Below are 23,633 nucleotides of genomic sequence, written 5' to 3'. Positions count from 1 at the left end.
TAGCTCAGTCTTAGCACTGCCTCTGCACTTCTCAGTCATCCTCTGTCAGAAGATAGGCTTCTTACAACACCTTATTTGTACCACAAAACATCAGCTTCTCCAGACTTATTGGAATGTGATGTGCGCGTCAGGGTGAGTGTGCGGTGATACTGTTGTGCTGTTTCTGACATACATAACTCTTCATAGGATCAGTGAGTGCTGGTGGCATCTACTTTTAATCTTATTCATCCTCTGACTTTCTGGTCATATAGAGGTGCTTCCTCTTGTGCTTTGGGACCATGTGAGCAGCCTTTTTGGCTTGAGAGTGAGGAGTCATTGGTTTTCTCAGAATGGCTTGCCAGTGGGTGGTTTCCCGCTTTCCATGAGCTACAAAGGTTCCTAAACAAGTTAGATTTTAAGAGTTCTGGCCACCTGGAACTCATGTCCCAGGTACTCAGGTCAAGTGCTTCACCTGGTCCATATCAGATTGTGAGAAGTTGTTGCAGTACTCTCTTCCAAACCACTACAATATGATTTCTCCTCCCCCCCCTTTTTTTTTTCCTTCTGTAACAGGGGTTGTGGATGGATGCAGTCTGAATGAACCAAGATTTCAGTATGGTTAGGTTGTTGCTCTCTTCACTCTTCCAGTACTTTAGTTCTTTCTTATAATACCTGCTGGAGTGGAAGGACCTGTAGGACTTGGTCTTTTGTGAAAGCTTGTTAACATTTATTTCTTCTCACCATCTGCTGTTTTCTCAGACTGTTGTATTTCCACATGCCCCTCATTTCACAGATTCCTGAAGGAGTTATTGCAAATGTAGTCACATGTCTGAGCAGTTTCTCAGTGGGATTTGAAGCTTGTGCTTCGGATTTTCATGGGTCCTCCCTTTTAGCCCTTGGATTCTTGTAGTCTTCTGTCCACAGGATGCTTGTTCCTTACAGCTGTTGTCTCAGAAGCCTTTCATGGCTTATACCTATTATCAAGAATGGGACTTCTGTATGCTTTACTCACCTGCCAAGAGGTTTGTCCTGGGACTCTTGTCTTAACTAAAAGGTTCTGGCTGCTAGTGTGCAGTCTGTACTTCATACCCTTTAATGACTAGGAAAGCTCTTTCCTTTTATCTTTACAGGCCCAGGCCCTTGCAGAAATCTCCCTGGTTGTCTCCACCACTGGGAGAATCTTATAATTTCCATGTAACACCTACCTAAGTGAATCTCCATTTGTATGCTGACATGGTATTTAAACATTGCTATTAGAATGTTTACTGAATGTAAACTTCTGACCAAAGTCAGTTTACAAGAGCTCAGGTAACCTTAGTATTTCTCTGCAGTGTTTCTGTTCAGGATATTTGCTACTTCTGCTCAACACTTTCACTAACGTGATGCCTGAAGATTCAGCGCTGCTGCAGCCTTCCATAGTCATATTACAGTTACAGCTCAACAGAGCCTATACCAAGTGTTTTTTGTCAGGACAATTGGAGTTGCCCACTTTAGAATGTACATGTGGATCCTCTCTTAAAGGAAGGTTACATTCCAGTAACAGGTGTTCTTTGAGACACAGTCCACCCTGTACATTCATATACCCTCTTCTTTACATTTCCTTAGGCTTGTCTTTGTACAATTAATTGCAAAAAAAATTGAAGAGTAGAGGCATTTCTTTCCCCACTTTCTTGGCACACTGTGCCTCAGGATTGGAAGGTTGAATGGAAGGTTTTGACAGGTAATGCAAAGGGAAAATTAGTAGGGAGTCACTTGGTAGGATATGTTTAGAATATGGCATATATCTTGAATATTATTACTACTATGTAACCTTTCTGGTAATTCGCAGATTCATGGTGAACAGCTGTTCAGGTTTTATGGTGAGAGGTAGAATTTAGTTTAAAATGTAATAGTAAGTACTGGTTTTTTGAGTGCCATTAAAACAGGTATGGCTATTATGTACATTTCTTATTTATACAGAGGAAATGGCTACATACCTACGTTATGTAAGAAGGCTAGATTTTTTTGAAAAGCCGGACTATGACTACTTAAGAAAGCTCTTCACAGACTTACTTGATCGGAAAGGCTATATGTTTGATTATGAATATGACTGGATTGGCAAACAGTTGGTGAGTACGATTAAGCTATTAGTAATATACTGGGTTTTTTGTGCAACCAGTTTTGAGCCAGTGCTAGTCTTGAGTTTCAGAATACATGTGCGTCTCATGGCTGCTATTAACGTTGTGAACAGCTGCTATTATAAACCTGTTTTCAGTTGCATTTTCAAACATTATCTTTTGGCTTGAGATGTTTCATATTGAGTCTCTCTCCAAACACTCAATATCAAAGTAAATCTCTGTTCAATCCAAAATGAGGTTGTAGGAATTCAAACTGGTTTTTGAGTTGAGGAAGGAGTTTAAAACTTTGCAGATGATTGTTATTATTGCATGTATTTTCTTGCTTTTGGGGAATTTCTTGCTCCCAGTATTTTTAAAATGTAGAGCAATTACTTCCCTGCATCTGCCGTATACTCCAGGTATTTATCAGTTCATTATGAAGAAACTGTCTATATGCAGTTCTAATGAAATATGATGTAGAATATCAGTTTCCATCATAGTGCGTCTAAAGTTACAGAAAATACTGTGTTTATATTCTTTAAAGAAAGGGTAAAAGATGAATTTTTCAGGACCTCAAATTTTTCCTTGCTTCTTTTTAATAAGTAGGGAAGGGGTTGTGTGTGTAAGTTGGACAATTTTGGATTATACATTTTACCCTTCCTTGTGTGACTCTCTGAAAGAATGATAGTATTTTATTGCTAAATCTTTTTTCAGTGTTTAGCATTAAAAATTACTTTAAGCCTTTTTCCAGACTTTCATCAGAATGTCGTAACTGCTAACTGCAGAAAATATGAGCCTAAAGTCTTTCAGAAAATTATCCGATAATACTCAGTTTTGCTGTTTCATGAAAATGTGTAAGTTTTGGTTTGACTTTTTTCTCTGTAATTAGTAAATATCTAGTGAAGCTTTTGCTTTAATTTGATAATTTTGGGTTATGTAAACTGTCAGATTTAAAGATTAATTTCTATTACAAACCAGTAACTTTTGGTAAGACTTAGAAATTTATTTTTTTTACCAGTTGCTACATATTGTTTATATTTGTAGCCTACTCCAGTGGGTTCAATACATTCAGACCCTGCACTGTCTTCAAACAGAGAAGCATATCAGCACAGAGATAAAATGCAACAATCCAAAAATCAGGTAAATTGCTCATGTAACATTATCAACATTACTTTGTCTTTTGTCTAATGATTTGTGCTCTGTTGTTGCTTTTATTAGAACTCCAAAATAAAATTGACTCCAAGTTTTCTTTGTTTTTTCATTGATTTAAGTAGGTCCTTGTTAATGTATTTCTACATCTGTAGACCTTAACATGTCCTAAAATGTTGCTTGTTTGATGCTATGGTATAATGTAGCTTACATCAGTAGTGAATTTTCTCTCTGCTGATACTTCTTGAATTATTTTTTTTAGTTCTCTGTCTCTAATTACTGTCTCTTCCCCATATACTATATCATCTGTTGGGGTTCTAACATGTATGTATAACATTTTCACTTTTTTTATAAACCAGGATAATGACCAAGGTGGTAAAAACGTTAGGAATTTACATCAGTGTCCATTTACCTAAGCTAAGTTACAGAGTTGTGTTGGTGGCCTTTGTTTCTTACTAGGAATTTTGAGTTTTAACTACTTTACTTCTCTGTGAAAATGTATGTGTAGGCATATGTAAGTATGCAGATAATGTTGATGTACAATCTATATAGGAATTGAGTATGTAGTGCTTCTGTGCTTTTTAAAAATAATATATAATAATTAATGCATGACTTGTTTATTTTGAGAATTTTTATTTCTTCTTTTGCATATATTCCTAATGCATTAAAAAATGATAGTCAACAGACCATAGAGCAGCTTGGGACTCACAGCAAGCCAATCCACATCATTTGAGGGCTCACCTAGCAGCTGAGAGACATGGTGGCTCAGTACAGGTATTTTCTGCTTCTTTGCATGACTTAATCAGTCATTTTGCATTATATAATACTAGTTTCCTGTAGTGCATGACATGATTCCTATTTTCATATTAAGCTCGCTTTCCAGTAGTGTTCAGAATGTTCCTATTATTCCCTACTTCACAATTGCCAAACTGAAAGTAAAACAGGTGCAGCAAACTATGGATCTTTTTGTATGTGGAATTACTGCTACGTGTTTCTTAGTGAAAGCCTAAAACAATGGAACCATATCTCTTTTTGAGGGAATATACACTTACATAAGTGTGAGCAACTGAAGCTTAGACATTTGATATATTATTCAGTTGTATTAGCAACTAAAACGCTATTGACTGAATTCAGTGTTGTTTAAGTCATGTTTTTTGTTCCTTAAGCAAACTTCAAATGAAAGTGTTTAGTAGTGATTTTTGCTTAAACTTTACTACTTTTGTTCAAACAATAGTTGACTAGAAGAATGTTTCCCAGGGCAATACTTCACACTTATCAGTGGAAAAATGAGTAGAAACCGACAATTTTTCCGTTATTATTAGTTTACTTCATCTTCAAAGAGCTTTTTTTCGTGGTTTGCTCTTAATTTTACTTTTTTGCGTCTTGCTCTTTGAATATATTTAGGGGCGAGATGGCTGGGATAATACATAAGGAACTCTAAATTTAATATAGAAGGATTCAAAATGCCAGCTGAAAAGTCTATATGAAGTTTTGAGCATTCAGTCTGAAATTAAAATAATTTAGCTTTGTAAAGTGTTTTCTGGGGAAAAAAAAATTTTTTTTTGTCTGCTGCATTTTTTATTCTGACAATCTAAGTTACATATATTTGTTCTGAAGTTTTGTTTTAGAAAAAAATTGTTGATGCCTGAAGAAAGAATGAGAAGTTCAGGGTAAAGAAAACAGTGCTGTAGTCTTATCAGTGTGATAATTCCATACCTTCTTTAAATGCTTTGAAATTCAATTCAAACTTAGCATTCTGTAAATTTTGCTGCTTTAGAAACTACTGTCATGTGTCATGTAAGAAAAGCTAGTAGATGATAATTATCACTATGCATCAAGAAAAGTTTAAAAATTGTTCTATGCTTCCCATTAACAAATATTTTGAAAACTTTATCTGTATATTTAACTTGAATTGCAATAGTTCTCTCAACATCAGTTTTAAAGGTAGTCATTTTTCTTTTGAGAACAGTATAGTAATGTGGAATCAAAATTGGATTTGAAATTGTATCTTCCAAAATTATTACATTCTTATTTTTTTTTATTTTTTAGGTTAGGAAAATACATATTTAACTTGTAAATTCCAGTTAGTAGAACTTTCAAATCATATATCATATCACTCTTTTGGCAATCATAGCACTTAAGAAACCTTTTATTCTTTCTCAGGTAAAATGTAACAATCACAAGAGATTTTATTCCATTGTAACATATGTTAAATACCCTTTGGGAGTGGGGAGAACATTTTCTAGGAAATACCAGTAGTATTCCTTTCTGTTAATATAATGTTCTTCCTTTTTTTTTCTCAACGGATATGGGCATTCTGAGTTCAGATCACTTAGATTAGTTGAGACTAAACAGTTGCCATGTAAAAAGAGCAGTGTGCAAAACTGCATCCATTTGGTCTGTGTCTTTGAAGATCAAGTGTTGTACAGAAGGGTATTTTCAAGCCAGCTTAATTGGGTTGCTTTTTAGTGGGGAGTGGTCATGCTTCCTCATTAAGAGCACTTATAAAGCTGTATAATATTTTCAGTTTTGTTTTGAAGTTTGAGCCCTTGACTGTTATCAAATACCCCTTTGTTGTAGTGATACTAACTGAATCATGCTATTAAGTTGGACAATTAGCTAGCAAGTTTAACTGGATTCCTAACAGCCCCCAAGAAGACAAGTTCTAAAAGTGCCACAGATAATTGTTCAAAGGAAAGTTGAGTCTAAGGTATGAAATTAAAGTGTATTTATTTTTTCTGTGACCTTAGTGAGTCATTGTTCATCTTTGAGATCAGTTTTATGCTGAATTACCCTTTTTTCTGCAAGATATGAAAATCTGGCAGATAATTTTATTTTAAAGTGACGATGGAATGTTTTTTAGGTCACTATTATTACAGTCATCTGTAATACTACTGCTGATGTCATCTCTGAGATCCTTTTGTAGAAGATTATTAAAATATCTTAGTGATTCTTCACTATGGCACATTAAATTCAAGTGGACTGAATGTTGGTATGTGTGTATATGTATGTTAGTACATATTTTTATGCTCTTAGTAACGATGTTCAAGTGGGAAACATTCAGGTTCTAAATGATTTGTTCATTAATAGTAATGAACAATCATTTGTTGTTCATTAATACATTGAATATGTATTAATAGTAATTACTATTAATTATTTAATTCATTAATAGTAATCATTCTGGTTTTTGTATTAACTTAAATTTATACATTATAACTTTATCCCAAACTCTCTAGGCCTTTGTTAGAGATATACTAATGTTTTTAATCACGTCTGATTTTACCTTGTAGCGTCAGTTCATGTTTAAAGTTCAAGTACTATTAGCAAATTGAGTTGTAAAGGGAAGACCTCCAGAAATAGTTCACATCCCTTCTTCCACTTTTCTGTATTTAGAATAAGGTAAAAATGCTGTAGTATGGCAGTCTGTCTTTCTAGTTTGTGTTGTTACAACACCTTGTTAATGAGATGCAACTTGTACCTCCCAGCAATTCATTCAGCAGCTTCCTGTGTCTTTATTTTTATAAGTTTGCCTCAGTTCCCAAAAATGTCAGTTGTACAGCACTGATTTGTTTCCTTCTCTACATGAACTGCAAACTGCTTATGCACTCATAAAGGCTGTACTAATCTGTTCGTTACTTTTTTTTCATCACTTGCTAGCTGATCTCCTTCCTCTTATGCTTTCTCTTTCTGTGTTCCCATTTGGAAATTCTTAAAAGGAGGTCAGATTAAAAGATCAGGTTAAAGAGTTCTCAGTGAAGTGCCATAGGTCTTGAAAGGTGCTTCGGAACTGCTTGAAAGCTTAGATATTTGATGTAAGTAGTTTTTGAGTTGTAAGACACCTCTCCTTCAAGATGTCAAGATAGCAATGTGTTAGATGAAACAAATCAATTTCCCTTAGCTTTTGTGAATTAAAAAGGTAGTGTGAATTTTTTTGGTTCTTTTGTCTTAACTGGAAGCTTTTTGAAGGTAAAACATAGCATTCTGTAGTATCACTAATGAATTTCTTAGGCATGAAGGCTGGCTTTATTTTTTTGAAGAGTGGAGAGTTCAGTTACTGAGATTGGTAGTGAAATGAAGGATTATTTTCTATGTCTTTTTTAAATTTTGCAATTCCGTATTGTGATTATAAGCATGAAAATCAGCAAAATTTGTTTTATAAGAGACTTTCTGACTGATTTTTGAACGTAGCAAGTAAAAGATCAGTTAACATACTAATCCAAACCAAAGCATGGTGCTAGCCTGAAGACTCACTGTTATCATTTGGGGAACTGGTATTCAAGCTTAACTTTGCCGTATTATAACTGGCCCTTATCAAGCTTCTAAAGGACCATATCTAAGAAACTAATCTGTTCTGCAATTAATATGTCTCATTATTAGGTAGTGGGTCTAGTATTTTAAGTTTGTTTGCCTTATGGCATAGAGGGTAGCAAGAAACAGCCAATGTGACACATATGCTTCTTTATATATGTGCTCTTCAGATTAAACTTTTAAAGAACTTAAATCAAGTTGATTAAATTTGAAGGAACTAAATTTAAACTAGGATAAGATCTGCTATCAAAATGCTTAAAGTTGTTTTAGATTTTCAGTTTAGTGGTTAATCTCCCACTTGTATGTAGGTGAGTAGCTTAAGTTAATCTTCAACATTGGAAAACTTCTAATTTGAAACTTAGTTTAACATATTAGTTTTCAGAAACCTAATTCTGTGACTATTTATGGAAAAATGTTCATGTAGTTTTTGTTAATAGAATTTTTAGGTGCAAAACCATAACTTAAATATCTACATTTTTTCACTATAATTGTATACAATTCTGTAAAGAGATGAATTGTGCCTCCCATCTTTCATCAGGCTACTGAGGAAATCCAGTCCAACTCCAGTCATAAGTAGAGAAATGAAATTAAAAATTTCTTTTTAAGCACTGTTAGTTTTGTGTATCAGTTCTCTCTCCTTTCCTAAAGTTTTAGATTTTTATGTGGATCCACTATAATGAATCTTCTTTGTGCCTTATTTGTGGTACATCCTGGCTAATAGTTGGTCTAACTTAAGCCCATATGCTCCAGGATCAGGAGTGTACAAGTGTTAACACTGCTTCATTTACCCTGCATTATCAGTCTTTTACCAAATACACTTTTTGGTCAGATTGAAAAATATTTTACTGATGTCACAGGGAATTAAATTCTGGCATTGTAGGTTGTTTTAGCAAGGTACAGAACTTATGATTGTAAGATCATACAGTTGTAGCCTTACTGATACTGGAGCTGAAGCACTCCTTCCTATCTCTTGTTTTCCTTTAAATGAGTCTTTGCTAGTTTTTTTTAAAGGTAAATATTTTACTCTGTTGCAGGTCCATTAATTCTTGGTTCTTCATCTTACTGACACCGTTTCTAGAGCTGTTCTCAGCAGCAGTAGACTAGAGTGAAACTCAAGGCATTTGTGATTCTGGAGAAGCATGACTGATGCTGGTTTTTGGACTACTGATACCCTTTGGTTCACTTATGCTTTCAGAGGTCACAACTCTTTCCAGAAAGATGAACTTTGTTTTCCTCCCATTCAAACTAAGCCATGCAACAGGCAGTTATACTTGATCGTATTTGGTTGTGTATTTGGTGGATGTGTCTGGTGTATGTATATGGGAAGGACTGAGGTCTTTTTCTCCTTGATCTCTATCTCTTTGATAGAGATCAACTAGAGTGAGGCAGGACAGTCTTCTGCTATCTAGTGCGAAGTCTTCTGCAAAGTTTGTATTGAAGTTTCTTAGAGAAAACAGTCATCTTAAATGAACAAAAAAAACCACCTTAGGACAAATGCTGTCTTGAAAAGAAAGACTTCTCCCACTAAAGGAAACCACTGTCAAGAAATACTATTCAGTTTCAAAATGGGTTTGAAGAACTTCAAGAAAAGAATCACCAAACAGGTTGTTATAGCTTCTCTGCTTCCTCTTTTATAAGCATATAAACGTGTTGGGAAACCCTGAAATAAGCATTGTTCTTTGTTACCATATGGCAGTGCATTGACCCAAGCAGAAGATTGTTATTGCTCCTTTAAAGCTGAAGTCAGCTTAGATTATTATAAATTTAAGTAACTGTGATTTAAAAAAAAAAAAAAACCAACCAATAAACAAACCTGTTATAAACCAGGAGGTTTTTTGGGTTTGAGTTGCTCAAATCTTGCAGATATTCTTTTAACGATTGCCAGAAGAGGTTCCAAAGATACCAGAAGAGAGTTGTTGACAAAGGCTGGTAAGAACCATCCATGAATCTTGAACCAGAGTAGCAAACCTTTTATTGCTGATCTGCCTGCCTCTCCAAAATAGACTTCCTCTACTGGTGATAGACAGGCAGACTATAAAAATGTGCTTAGGTACAGTTTTGTTCCTGTCAAAATGTTCTCACTTTCTCCTAACTTTTTTATCCATCAGAAGGGAGAGATGGATTTTTTCAACCTACTGTTGAAAAATAATATTCATAACTAGATTATTAACATAGGAAGGATTTTTAGATACCTACTTTCACGTTTTCCAGCTCAGATGAAGAATGTGTGCATGCTTGAGTTTGATCCCTTTTTTTGAATCTGCTGTCCAAGAAGATACAGGTGAATAACTGAATGGCACTCCTGGGAAAGAAGTGTGGAGGAGAATGCCATGTGAAAGCTCCATAGATGCTGGAGCTTGGCAATATGTTTGATATTTGAGTAAAGTCATGTTTTCATTTGCTTTTTGTAGGAAAAGAGAAGAAAATAGGAGTTCTTGCAACTACCTGTGCAAACTGTCACGTGTTCTTTACAACAGTCAGGAATGCTGAGGTGTATGGGTTTGCTTGCCATCCAGAAAGGGGCATATACCTGTTGTCTTGTTTCTTGATGTACCCTAGGCTTACTCGAGTAAACCGAAGACAAAGGCTTCTGTTTCTGATCAACCGTTGTTACTAAACCTTGAGCACAGTTCTGAGAATCTCTTTAGAAAAGTTCATTTTAAGTCTAGATCATGGAGCAGAAATCCTGAATGATTAGGACTGCAGGCAGGGTTGACTACCATCTTAACTGGGTGGCATTGCTTTCTATGGATTATTGCAGGCTGCAGTTGTGATTAGTTACGTAGTTATCATTTGGATCCTTTGGATTCAAAACTCATTTGGTGGACAAGTTGAGCAAATTTTTTTACTCTTACATTTTCATGAACAATCCTGTCTGATTTAGCAAGTAATTGCCATGCAAACACCATATGTTTCTGCTCCGCTTATCACTGTAACAACTGGATATTTCACAAGAAGCAATGAAATTATCTGCACAGTAAGATCCCTGGTGAGATGGTTGGGATCATACTATTTCCCCTTACCAGTAAATATGGACAATGATGACAAGAAATATTAAGATACTTGTAAAAAAAAAAAATCTACTAACCCAGGGTGTTTAGTTTAAGATGCCTGACCAACCATCTTATGATTTGTTAAAGTACCATTCCTACCTATTTCTGTCACTGCATATTTATTGCTTCTGCCATCCCCACTGATATGAAACTACGCTTAAGCCACCTGGTTGAAACTCCACTGACTTACCTGTCATCACAGAAATCAAGTCCAATCTCCCAGAATTCTTTCAGTTATATTGACCAAAATTTAAGTAATTAGATTCTTGGAATCTCAGACATCTTTTGTTTTGTTATTGGGCTTCAGGGTTTTTTTGGCAGTGGTTCTATTTTAGTAAAACTCAAAAAACAAGACTCAGCCTGATGTAGTCATATAGCATGGAAAATGGCTTAAGTTCAGTGGACTTCTGAAGCTCAGTACTTAGTTACAGTAGGAACCACAAAGCAAACCTCAATAGGCAAGGCTATTAGCTCTAGTTATAAATAGGTGAGTCGTAATTGCTACCTTAAGAGGGACAGCTTGGAAGGGTGAGGGGAATAGTAACATTATGATGATGACTGTCCTTCCCTCTGCTTTCTTGCACTTTAATCTCTGACCTTCAGGCAACAGCTGGTAAGAATCTTGAACTATGAACTATTGGCCCACTTTCCTGTAGCTGATTATGTTTTACAGATGTTTTCTGCAGGCTCTTATATTATTTGGCCAGAGCGATATTTTTGTGCAATGTTGCTTGGCCAAGTATTTGCCGCTACTTTGTAGCTAGTAGACCTCTTGATACTTTAATGGGTCAGTTAGCAGTGTCAGCTTCCCTGACCAGATGTGCACTTGTCTATATCCAGTTAACCATCTTCCTGGCAGATTCTGTGAGGTGAATAAGGGAGAGGCCTCTGGAGTAGCTCCATTTGTCATGCAAGAAAGCTGACAGGAACTGAGAGAGAGAATATTGGGTTCCATTTGGTTTAAAGTCAGAACAAGCATTCCCAGAGAACCAGAGCTGTCCCAGCAGCTCAAGAATTTACAAAGGAATTTGAGAGTAAATTAATGGGAATGAAGATTAATCTAATTTTTTTTTTTAATGGCAGTAAGTGTTCTTGTGCTCTAAGAGTGAAAACCAACCACCACCTACACTCTTAGGTCCAGAGAATGTCTTAGTTTTCCCCTCTTCTGGTGAGTACTCTTTGAGATACAAAAGAAGGAAACTAAGGAGCTTAAATACACTAGAGAAGCAGAGATAGGGTAAGACTGACTGAATTGATAGCAGGAAAGGGGTTAGTGCTTTCTCTTAAGGCTCTGAAGAGACATGAGAGAGATTAGCAAACTGATCAACAGAATTGCTTTGCTTAGTCCACTCACTTTGAGTCTGTCATGTAGATGTCATTTCCACTAGTGCTTATGAAAGAAAAATGGCAGGAGCGCAGGGATGCAGGAATAAAACCTGGAAAAGATACTATTATTGGAATAAAAAGAAGTATGGAATTAACAAAAATTACTGATTTTTGAAGATGTATTGTAACTTTAGGAATTGACAAATGTATGTCTGGCACTAGCATAATTTTAGGTATTTCTGGTGATTTCAGGTAGTAAGCTCAACAAATGGAGAACTGAACACAGATGACCCAACTGCAGGCCGTTCAAATGCACCCATCACAGCTCCTGCAGAAGTAGAAGTAATGGATGAAACTAAGTATGTCCATCTTTTATATTCTTTGGATCTACTCAGCTACTTCAAAATTTTTCTTGTATAGTTATTAAAAAAAATACTGTCTAAACTGAATAGCCACTGGTATGGGGCAAAACTATAGGGCTATACTTAATTTTGGCTTTAAATATTTAAATAATAGACTTTCTATAGCTTGTGCTTTTTAGGCTAAGCCCTCAATAACACATCCTTCCATGCTAGAGCAGTGCATGCATTTTTGATATTTCAACTAATTTTGAAATATTTATTTTAAGATAGTGTTCTGACTATCAAAAGCTATGTATGAAAGATGTAAAATTCTTCCTCTGTGTGGTATTCTGATTCTCTTTTTCCCCTTACTCTCTTTCTGTATAGCTGCCAGAAAGTGTTGAACATGTGGTGAGTTCTACCGCGCAGGCAGGCAGAAATAGCCCCAGGGGCTTTGTTCTTGTTATTTGGTTTAAAACTAATTTCGAGAGCTCTAAAATAAAAAGTCCACTTGGAAATCACAAAACATGTTTTAATATTGTGAAACAATTAACTGTTTTTACAAACAGCCACCTTCAGGAGCTATTTTGCCTGCTCAAATGTTGCTTGCTTTTAAGTTGTGTAGTCTGTGGTGTACTTTATTTAATCCTTTCTAGTGTGTAGTAGAATATTTTTTTCTTACTTGCTATCCTGTTTTAGAGGGGAAAACATTCTTTTCAGATATTGTAGCATTCAGCTAGTATTTTTAACATCTAGAAAATAACTCACTTATATGAACAAGTAATGAATGCTAGCAAATGTTTGAACTTTGTCTGTTATGTCTGTAAACATAGTATTTACCAGAGTATTAGTCTTTGACAACCTGCTAACAAATTGCTAAAACATAACTTCAGGGTTCGTTAAAATTAGTGTAATGAAAGGGGAAAACATTAAGGTCTGTTAACATGGGGTGGACAACTAATGTATATATTTTTGAGTAGTAAAGTCAGACTTGTAAAATAGTACAGAAAAATATACTGCCTTTAGCTATCAGGAATAACTTTCAACGTATTTTCTTTTATAATTGTGATTGGAATAGGATTGTACAAGGGTATGGATCTAGTTTATCATAAAATAGAGGCACTCAAGTATGAAGGATACATTAGTAGCAGAAAAATCCAGTAAGCGTTCCTTAATAGCAATAAGTTTTGTAGGGCCCATTTTCCTAACTTTTAGATTAGAGGAAATTTCTCAAAGTACAAATTTTTCTTCAAGTGATTGTTCTGCAGGTTCTGGTTTTGGTATGTAAGGTTTATCTGCATGTGTATTTAAAAGTTGTGAATGAAGGCATCTGTTGTGCCACACTTGTGCACTAGCTTTCCGTCAGCACTGAGAAGACCAGTTCTTTACCTGCCATCTTTGCTGAGTACTGTATTATTTTTCTGGCAAGAATTGTGTGTTCTTATATATATTTAAAACAAAAAAAAAGACTCCAAAGAGCAAGCATGTTGATAGGCTACACATGGAGAGGTTCCCTATCCCCTCCCTTTGGATAAGTGCAGTGATAACCTTCCTTATGCCCAGTTTATGTACACACAGGAAAACATTAAGTTTTGAGTACTGCTTAGCACAATTAAACCTATGCTTAGTTATCTACAGAAAGTAAGAGAATTCTCAGAAGCCAAGATGCTGCAACTCCTTTAAAAGTATACAAGTTCCTTTCCTCTGATATGAATAATTGATGGATAAATATGCTATCCTTGACCTTTTTGGCCTAGTCTTTACTGGTTTTGTCACAGGCAAAATGTCTAGTCTTAATATCCTACTCTTTAGATTTATTTTCTTTTTCAATATGAAACACACAAATTAGTTTTCCAGCAGTGTCTATTTAAACTGCAGTTTCCTCATTCACTATTTTTTTGGGGGTAGAAGTTGTTTTATACTTGGCAGTAATTAAAGCAACATGCACACCCCCACCCACACCCCCTCCCCAGCACTGCTATCAGACATCAATGTATAGGTATATATCTTTTCTCAGTAACAATTATGTAGAAGGTTTAGGTAATTTTACATTTTAACATGATAGTTGCAGGCTTAATATCAAAAGGTATTGTGAGACGTTTAAACATCCATTTATAGATTTTACACTGCTGAAAAGTGTAAGGAAATGCAAGTATCAGTATCTTTCATGTCTGTGATACAGACATTTTTGTATGTATATATATACATACATTTTATAACAATATATAAAATATATATAATGTATATTTTCTGTATATAAATATACAGACATTGTTTTATCGAAACACTCTCACTTTGTGCCTCTTTAATCTTTTCTCCATCTGAAAATATGAACAAAGTTAACCTCTCTTGCTGATATCTTCTGTTTGTAACATTTCTGCATACTCTGAGGAGACAAACTTGAATATTTTTTAGAAACACTTCATTCGTTGTTCTAGATGTTTTCATAGTTTTAGAAGCTTAGCATGACTATGTCTTGGTTTAAAAGATTGAAGAAAGGGTGCCCTATCATGTGTGATTTTAACCATGTACGCAAATATTGTTTAGCTGAATATTAGATCTTCTCTTACCATTTCAGTGACATGCTGTAAATCAGAAAGGATAAGGATTTTTTTCAGTAAGCATTTTATTGTTTTAGGATATTCATCCAACATTTGCATTGTTTGATATATGTTTATGTACTCGCATGCAGTACGTGTTCTAAGTCTTATGCCTTGTCATCTTCATGCTCCTCAGGTGTTGCTGTGCAGTAAGAATGTGCAGCAAGCATGACTTAGCAGTGGGTGTTAGGTTTTGGGTTTTTTTGGGGGGGAGTTTGGGGTTTTTTTGCCTTTTTTGTTGTTAAGAAAAGTAGCTTTCAGCTCTATTTCAGTTGTTACTTACTGGAGTTGTAAAGTAGGGAGAAAACTAACCTACTAACCTGATCACTGTTCTGCCCTGGCACTTGTAGATCTTATCTTCTACAGATGGTCTTCCAGTTATCACTGAGCAATTAGCCTTTCTTTCCTTAACTCTTTGCTAGCTGTCAGAATAGTTGCTTCTGTGAAGCTTGTGTAATTTGGATAACCAAAAGGCTCTGCCACGGGAGGACAGAGAATGGCAAACAGAAAAAGATTATATGATCTGTCCTTTTCACATCTTGCATTCTTTTTGTCACTTTAAATACCTGTTAATAATCCTGCAGTAAGGTGCTGCCACATGCTAGATGACAAATATAAAAACACAGCTATCTAAACACAAATGAGAACTGAAGTTGCTTTAGCATGTTGTGCCAAGGGACCGCTCAAGTGCTAGCGGGAGGGGTATTTAAAAGAAAAAAGGTATGATAATGTTTTAAGTAGGACAAGAAATGTTTGTAACCATAATACTGAGATTGCTACCTTATGTAATATCTCAAAGGTCACTTCAGATTGTACAGGAAAGGTTGTTTCTTGAGTTTCATAAATCGGTATTATACTGCCTCTATAGAAATGTTTTATACCCTACAGAGAAAGAGGTTAGCAGTCATTAAATGCTTTCTTTAAAAAGAAAACAAAGTTCCCTTCCTAGAATTAGAAATTTTCAAAGCATATCTATTCTTATGCATTTTGCATGCATATTGAATAATATGATAAATTTGTGGTTTGATACTCATTAATAATGCCCCTATCTGTAGCTTTAAATATGGCTTCAAGCGATGTAATATATAAAAGTGATAATGACACCCTCTAGTGACAGTATTCTTAAGAACATGTCTGCATTTCTATCATAAATTATACTCTTCAAGAGATTATGCACTATGGATCTCTAATTTCAGGGTTACATTTCTTTCATAAAATTTATTATCAGGCAATGTAGTCTGACCTGTCTTATTCCCATGTAAATGTGCATATATTTTAAAATGACATTTATTTGGCCTTGGAAGGTTTGACAGGCCTAGCACTTCCAGGCTGATAAATATATATCTCAGTAAGTTTCCAAGCGAATCCTGTGGTTGCAAATTCCCTAGGGCATTGTAATTCCTTTAACACTTTTTAGATATATTATAACTTAACAAGGGATTTATTTTCCCACACCAAATAACAGTCTTCAGCACTTAGTGACATTCCCTGAACTAGAATACAGTTGAACTGTTCTCATAATTTAAAAAAAAAAAAAAGCTGTTAATAGAAATTTTACTCTTTGTAATGGTATTATGCAGACTCCAGAACAGGAGACTTTAAAAGTGGTGCTTTATATTGCTTAAAGGTAGAACTCTTGAATTCCCCATTGCATGATACCCTTCTCTGGTTGACAGAGACGTAGCAAACTAAATCAGCTATGGAGAAGGAAAAAAGGACAGTATGAGATTTGCAGCAAGGATGGGTTAAAATTTTCTGGGAAGGAAAGTACGAAAACCTAAAATGTCCTTGAATTATACAGAGGATCCAAGCAGTCCTAAACATTTAAGAACTGTCATCTGCTGTTCTTTGAGACTTACTCCATGTAAGCAAAGTGTAGTTAAACAGTGAAGAGTTAAAATTCTAGATTCTTTCTAGAATATAAATTGTCTGCCACACTTTCATCTTCCTACAGTTACTTATGTAACCTGTGTTCTGTATATACTAAAATTATGAATCAAGACAAAATTTTTCTATAAGCTTTCATTGAGACCTCCTAATCTGAAACAGGTACAAAAGTGATTTACCATCACAGTCCAGGGTAGGATTTCGTCATTTACAGGATCATAGGATAATTCACATTGAAAAGGAGGGACCACTGTAAAATGCTTTGTTTTGATATGATGTTTGGGTGTGTGTGTGTGTGTGTATGTATATAAAATACTTGGGAAAAGATTGGGGTGAAAGCAGGATTAAACTAAATTGGATGCCATACATCTGCATATAAATTCAAAGCTTAAGTGATAATGGATGTTAGTGGTTGTAGACAGATGCTAAGAAAAAGGGTTGGTAGTTATGGGGGAATTTCAGTTGCAGTTGGTGGCTACTAGCCTTCAAAACCAATTATGTCTCTTTTAGAAGTACTTTAAAGTTAATAAATACAGTATGATATTTCTGCTAGCTGTAAAAATATTTACCTATGTAGTTTCCCCTGTTGAATTTTAATTTTGGGCTTCCTCTCCATCAATAACTAATGTTTTTTTCTGCTGAAAGTTATGTAACTCTCAGAGCAGCTCTGGTCTGCCTTTGCCCACTGCTACTTTTTCAGTGACTGAGCGACAGGGTGCCCTTGGATATTTTGAGAAGGTAACTTCTGTCTCCCCTTACTTTGGATGTTGTTCTCACCCCTTGTAGAATCTTATTTTTAGACCCTTATTCTCCCTGGTTTTCAAATGCTTCCCATTTCCCATATTCCAAACTAAATCAGCAGGATTCCTTTTGAATCTTAGTGACATAAAATGCTTGGTGAACTTAAGGACTTACTGATAGGCTATTGCTGCAGTACATTTATATTTTCACTTCTGTTGTACTTCATAGTTTAGGAAAGACTCCTGAGCGTACAGCAGTGGAAGTGAGAACTCAATAACCAAACTGCAGAATTCCATGGGGCAAGCTCTGTTAAAATAGGCAGCTTGCATGTTCACTTTTGATTGCAAATTGTGAATACTTCACTAAGTGGAAGTTTAATTTTAAAGGTGGTGGTCAGGAGCTGGGGGTTGCTTAAGGCTAACATTACATGCAAATGAAAAAAAGTTTTCCTTGTGTATTTGTTGCTTGCCTCTTTATTTTCAAAAATAATTCCTGGACTTCTGCAGTCCTCCTCTGTATTATCTATCTCTAACTCCCTCCAATTCTTTTTCCTTTTGTAGCATTTTTTCAGTTACTTTCAGATTGTGTCTGTTTGCTAAGTGAAATTTGCAATATTTGTCAATATTAGTTTCCTTTAAGTAGTATGCAATAAAGCAAAAGAAAGAATGTCAGTATACTTCAATGTGCTTAAAGCTGTGATTTCTTCACTGTAGTAATATCATCACAGCACTGAATCAGAACATTAATTATATTGTTCATGAACATTTTCTTCTCAAATATTTTGGGGAACAGCCTTGGGGAAGGTTTTTCCAAATTCTGGTTGAGAAAGGAAGCTCAAATTCTTTTCTTGTATTAGCATTAGCAACAGCAGTGTCTTAAGTGCACAGGTGACACAATCTTAAGCTCAAGCTTGTATTTGGCATATTCATATTAATGTGAAAGAATGCTTAGGTAATGGAACATGCCCTATTCTTACAAATACATTTTTAAGTCAGCCTATAATGCCCATGCTTTTGATACTCTCACACAATACTCTAAACTTAATAGCTATTTTTATTATATCTTTTTTCATTTGATACTTTTTTCAAAAAAGGTGAAATGTGTCAAAAATATCTCTACTTCAGTTTCTTTGACTAATAAATCAATCACCCGCGATAGAGATTAAGGTATTCCTTATGGTGCTGGCTATATCTGAATTACATACTTGAAGTGAAACAAATACAGTAAACAGAGTTTAGTTTTGTGATTTCTTTTTATATCATATGTCATTTATGTCACACCTGCAGGTGCTGCTGTTTTTTCAAGCGGAGGAAAAGGAAAACCATTCAGCGCCACAAATGACTAGAGCCAAGCAGAACATGGGAAATTGCTTATTTGTTCAACTGCTGTCTTGTGATCTTAAAAACAAACAAACAAACCCTCTGTAATGACCACATGTTTTCCAAGGACTCCCTTAAAAACAAGGTCGTTTGTGTGCTTTGATTTGGTTCTCCTGCATCCGTCTTTTGTTTCTTTAATTCATTTATTCTGAAAGCTTTAAGGTTTTGTCGAGTATGAGTGCTTCTTTGACCATCAACAAATGGACCAATGAAATGGTACAAATGAACAGTATCTTCAGCAAAACTAATCTTGAAAAGTATTTCTCCTATCCTAGGAAGTACTAGCAGTGTCTTAGCTGAAGACAGATGTCATAAATCTGTTATTTGAGTTGGTAGCAGCGTATCAAAAGCAGTTTTCTTCAAAAATGCAGAAGAAAAATACAGATGCACAACCATATAGAAAAATAATAAAATCTTAAACTTATTTTCTGACACCTGCATTGATTTTTTTTTTTCCTTTTCTCTTCTCCCAGTATTACTGGTGATACTGTAGTCAAATTGTATCAGCATTAAACCCTGTCTGATATTGTGATACAGACACTGTCTAGAGATACTGAGGAGGCTGATTTAACTGTTGACAGTTGTCTAAATGCTGGCGGTACTAATGAATAAAAGTATTTCCAGTAGCCTCTGGTTTGAAAAGCTGCTTTTGTTATGCCTACGATGGAATTGCAGTACAGTAGAAATGACAAGAGTGTTTGTACAAAAAATATAGAAGTTTGTATAATTTAAGTTGTACTTCCAGTAATGTTAGTAAGATTGAAATACCTTCAAAAGAGGATCTACAGAGGAATTATAAAAGAAGAAATAAATGTGAATCTGGTTAAAGTGGAATAAGTATTAAAGCCTATATGTTCAGTAAGGTAACTGATGATTGACAACATCTTTAACTTGAAAATATGGATGTGCCATGTAATGTTAAAGATCTGTTTGTAAATTATTTTATTCTTTAATTTAGAAAACAAATGCAGTGGAAGTGAGTTAGACTTCTCCCATCTCTGCCTACTATCCCATAACACCCAAAAATCCCTGAGATTTTTTTTCCTGGAAATTTCTTGTCTTTCAGTGTAATGTCACTACTATAGTAGGATGGCAAGGATGTGTCAGGTACTTTCCCACAGTCCAATGAAGTGTCTGCAATATGAACAAACCAGCAGTTCTGTAGACAAGGAGGCCCATTTTGTATTTTCTTCTTGAGAAAATATATGCTTCTTTTAAAGCCATAATGACAGAGCTATGCTTTTTGTCGTGTTTAGCTGCCAGTTACTGAAGAAGGGGTGTGAAAGATGGAAGTGACAGAGTTGTTGACCAAAACTCAGATTATCTCCATTTTTTATAATTCTTCTAGAGCTAATTAGCATTTTTTTACTATCCACACATGCCTTTTGGCATACTTATTTATTTTTAATATTTTGTGGTAGCATTTAAAATGTATATTAAAATAAATGCACACCTTTGAATTCATTATTGCATTTACAAGAATTTTAATTGTATTTTGTAATTTATTTTTCCTTAACAGCCAAAAGTATATTTTATTGTTTGGATTATGTGCTCGTATGTATACGTTGATCTTTGTCATTATTACTGTTCATGATCTTAAGTTTTTGTTTTAAAAAAACTGAACTTGGCCTACAAAAACATACTGTATAACAGGTCGTAAGTTTCCACTCCACCAGTTTGTGTTACTGATTATCTCAAACTCATGAAGTTACTTCTTTGTTTTCATTTGAGCTGAAAGGTAGGCGGTTACTTTACCATTCTCATATGAAAACACATCCTTCTTTGTAGTACTTGACCAAATCTGTTGCTTTGTAAGATTTGTAAGTACATGTGGTATGTGTATTTCTTACACACCTGATGAGTTTTATTCTTGGAGGTTTTTGACCTGTACAGTGTTTGTATGATCTGAACTCCATACACATGACAAGAAAGTGTGTATATTATGGACTTAAAATATTTGAATATATGAAAGCTGCTTATTTGCTGAAATGACCTGTATCTAGGCATTTGCTTTTCAGCAATATTTTTTTAAGTGCTTGATTTTGATGCTGAAGGAGGTTTTCTTCTAGCAAAGCAAAGCAGTCAGTACTAATGCAGGTGTGTTCAGATTATGCCAATATGATCTGCATTATATCCTTTTTTTTCCTGTCTAAACTAATGAAGTCAATGTTGGCTGGATGTCTAAAAATTAAATACATCCATGTTTAAATGTAAGACAAAAAAATAAAGATAGTTTTTTAAAACTTGCCTTTTTCCCCCTTTCCTACAATCTTGGATGAAGTAATGGAAGCTGTTATTTTAAGAATTGCTGAACAGTTTTAATCTTTTTGGACGGTAAGGAATTTGAAAGCATGTTACTCGAAACACTACCTCAACATTACAGTTATAGTTAAGTTTGCTTAGTTAACAGGTGTTATTGTTATGTACTTTAATACACCTAATAATAACAATAGAATGAGGAGACTTCAATGTACATCTTTGTAACTAGGAAATCTACTCAGTGTCTCCATGGATTAAAGTCTATACTGTCTGCTCTCCTGCAGAAGCCGTGGCCATCACTGGGGAAGCTGACTCTGCAGAGGTGCGAGGCAGGACAGGGTTACTAGCGATAAGCTCTGGGACAGCATGACGAGGTTTGAGTGATGGTGTGCTAGTGAGGACTTTCACTCTGCTCCACAATGTACCAGATACAGTGGAGCACATTTCAAGTGTTTGTGCACTAATGCCCGCAATATGAGGAATAAACAAGGGGAACTGGAAGCTTTGGCTCGGTCCCAGAGCTACGACAACGTTGGCCTAAGTGGGACTTGGTGGGAAGAGTCCTGTGACTGGAGTGCTGTGATGGATGGTTATAGGCCCTTCAGGAGAGACAGGGCAGGTGAAGCGGAGGGGTAGCACTGTGTGTAAAGGAGGGGTTGGACTGTAGAGTGCTTGTGGTTGGGGGTGACGTGGTTGAGAGCCTCTGGGTGAGGCTGAGGGGAAAAGCTAATAAAACAGGTGGTGTTGTGGGAGTCTACTCTAGATCACCCAGCCCGGATGATGACACTGATGTATTAGTCTATAAGGCATTAACCCCTCCCCCCCCGCTAGATCAGTTGCCCTTGTCCTTATGGGTGACTTCACCTTCCCAGACGTTAACTGGGACTGTCATACAGCAGATCTGAAGAAGTCTAGGAAATTTGTAGAATCACAGAATAGTTTGGGTTGGAAAGGACCTTTGAAGACCATCTAGTCCAACCTCCCTGCTATGGGCAGGGACATCTTTCACTAGATCAGATTGCTCAAAGCCCCATCCAAGCTGAACTTGAACAGAACACCTGCAGGGGTGGGACATCCACAACTTCTCTGGGCAACCTGTTCCAGTGTGTCACCATCCCCACGTAAAAAAAAACATCTTCTGTACATCCAATCTAAACTTACCGTCTTTCAGTTTAAAACTGTTGTCCCTTGTTCTGTCACTACAGGTCTTGGTAAAAAGTCTCTCTCCATCTTTATTATAAGCCCCCTTTAAGTACTGAAAGGCCACAATAAGGTCTCCCCAGGGCCTTCTCTTCTGCAGGCTGAACAACCCCAACTCTCAGCCTTTCTTCATAGCAGAGGTGTTCCAGCCCTCTGATCATTTTTGTGGCCCTCCTCTGGACCTGCTCTAACAGGTCCAAGTGTTTCTTGTACTGGGGGCTGGACGCAGTACTCCAGGTGGGGTCTCACCAGAGCGGAGTAGAGGGGTAGAATCACCTCCCTCAACCTGCTGGCCATGCTTTTTTTTTATGCAGCCCAGGATACGGTTGGCTTTCTGGGCTGCAAGCGCACATTGCCAGCTCATGTCCAATTTTTCATCCACCAGTATCCCCAAGTCCTCCTTCTCTGCTCACAATCCCATCATCCCCCAGTCTGTACTGATAGTGGGGATTGCCCTGACCCAGGCGCAGGATGTTGAACTTGTCCTTGTTGAACTTCATGAGGCTTGCATGGGCGCATTCCTCAAGCCTGTCAAGGTCCTGAAGCACAATGAATATTACTGTTTGATACAGGTGCTAAGGGAGCTGAGTAAGAAAGGTGCCCTCCTAGATCTGTTGTCTGTAAATAGAGATGGTTGCATGAGTGAAGTGACGGTTGGTGGCTGTCTTGTCCACAGTGATCATGAAACTGTTGCGTTTAAAATCTTTGGCAATATGAGAAAAACTGTCAGCAGAGATGCTGCCGTGGATTTTGGAAGAGCAGGTTTTAGGCTGCTCAAGGAACTAGTTAGTAAGGTCCCCCGGGAATCTGCTTTCAAGGGTATTTGGGTCCAGGCACCTCATTGGACCTGTTGTTTGTGAACAGAGAAGGACTTGTGGGTGATGTGATGTGTCTTGGTCATAGCGATCATGAAATGACAGAGTTTTCGATTCTCAGAGAAATAAGGAGGGGGGTCAGCAGAACCTGCTACCTTGGACTTCTGGAGGGCAGACTTTGGCTTCTTTAGGAGCCTGGTTGACAGAGTCCCTTGAGAGGAGTCCAGGAAGTCTGGACATTCTTCAAGAAGGAAATATTTAAATGTGCAGGAGCAGGCCATCCCCGTGTGCCAAGAACGAGCTGGTGGGGAAGAAGACTGGCCTGGCTGAACAGAGAGCTTTGGCTGGAACTCAGGAAAAACAGGAGAGTTTGTGACCTTTGGAAGAAGGGGCAGGCCACTCAAGAGGACTACAAAGGTGGTGTGAGGTTATGGAGGGAGGAAATTAGAAGGGCCAAAGCCCAACTAGAACTTAATCTGGCTACTGCCGTAAAAGACAAT

The 23,633-nt window shown here is 36.4% G+C and overlaps 1 protein-coding gene across 1 annotated transcript in view; it reads left to right on the top strand.

Annotated features, from left to right (window-relative positions):
- The window catches only part of CSNK1G3 (casein kinase 1, gamma 3), a 67,208-nt gene extending 47,915 nt beyond the window's left edge, over positions 1–19,293 (top strand). The window contains exons 10-15 of the mRNA XM_009321101.1: positions 1,939–2,087; positions 3,120–3,215; positions 3,903–3,998; positions 12,164–12,270; positions 12,640–12,663; positions 18,767–19,293. Coding sequence (XP_009319376.1) covers positions 1,939–2,087; positions 3,120–3,215; positions 3,903–3,998; positions 12,164–12,270; positions 12,640–12,663; positions 18,767–18,821 — 527 coding nt within the window. The 3' untranslated portion in view covers positions 18,822–19,293. The remainder of the gene's footprint in view (positions 1–1,938; positions 2,088–3,119; positions 3,216–3,902; positions 3,999–12,163; positions 12,271–12,639; positions 12,664–18,766) is intronic.
- Positions 19,294–23,633: the final 4,340 nt, after the last annotated feature.

The sequence above is a fragment of the Pygoscelis adeliae genome, unplaced genomic scaffold (assembly GCF_000699105.1).
Source record: "Pygoscelis adeliae isolate BGI_AS28 unplaced genomic scaffold, ASM69910v1 Scaffold83, whole genome shotgun sequence".
Classification (NCBI taxonomy): domain Eukaryota; kingdom Metazoa; phylum Chordata; class Aves; order Sphenisciformes; family Spheniscidae; genus Pygoscelis; species Pygoscelis adeliae.
The sequence above is the reverse complement of the archived record's forward strand: the minus strand, read 5'-3'. Positions and strand labels throughout refer to the sequence as shown.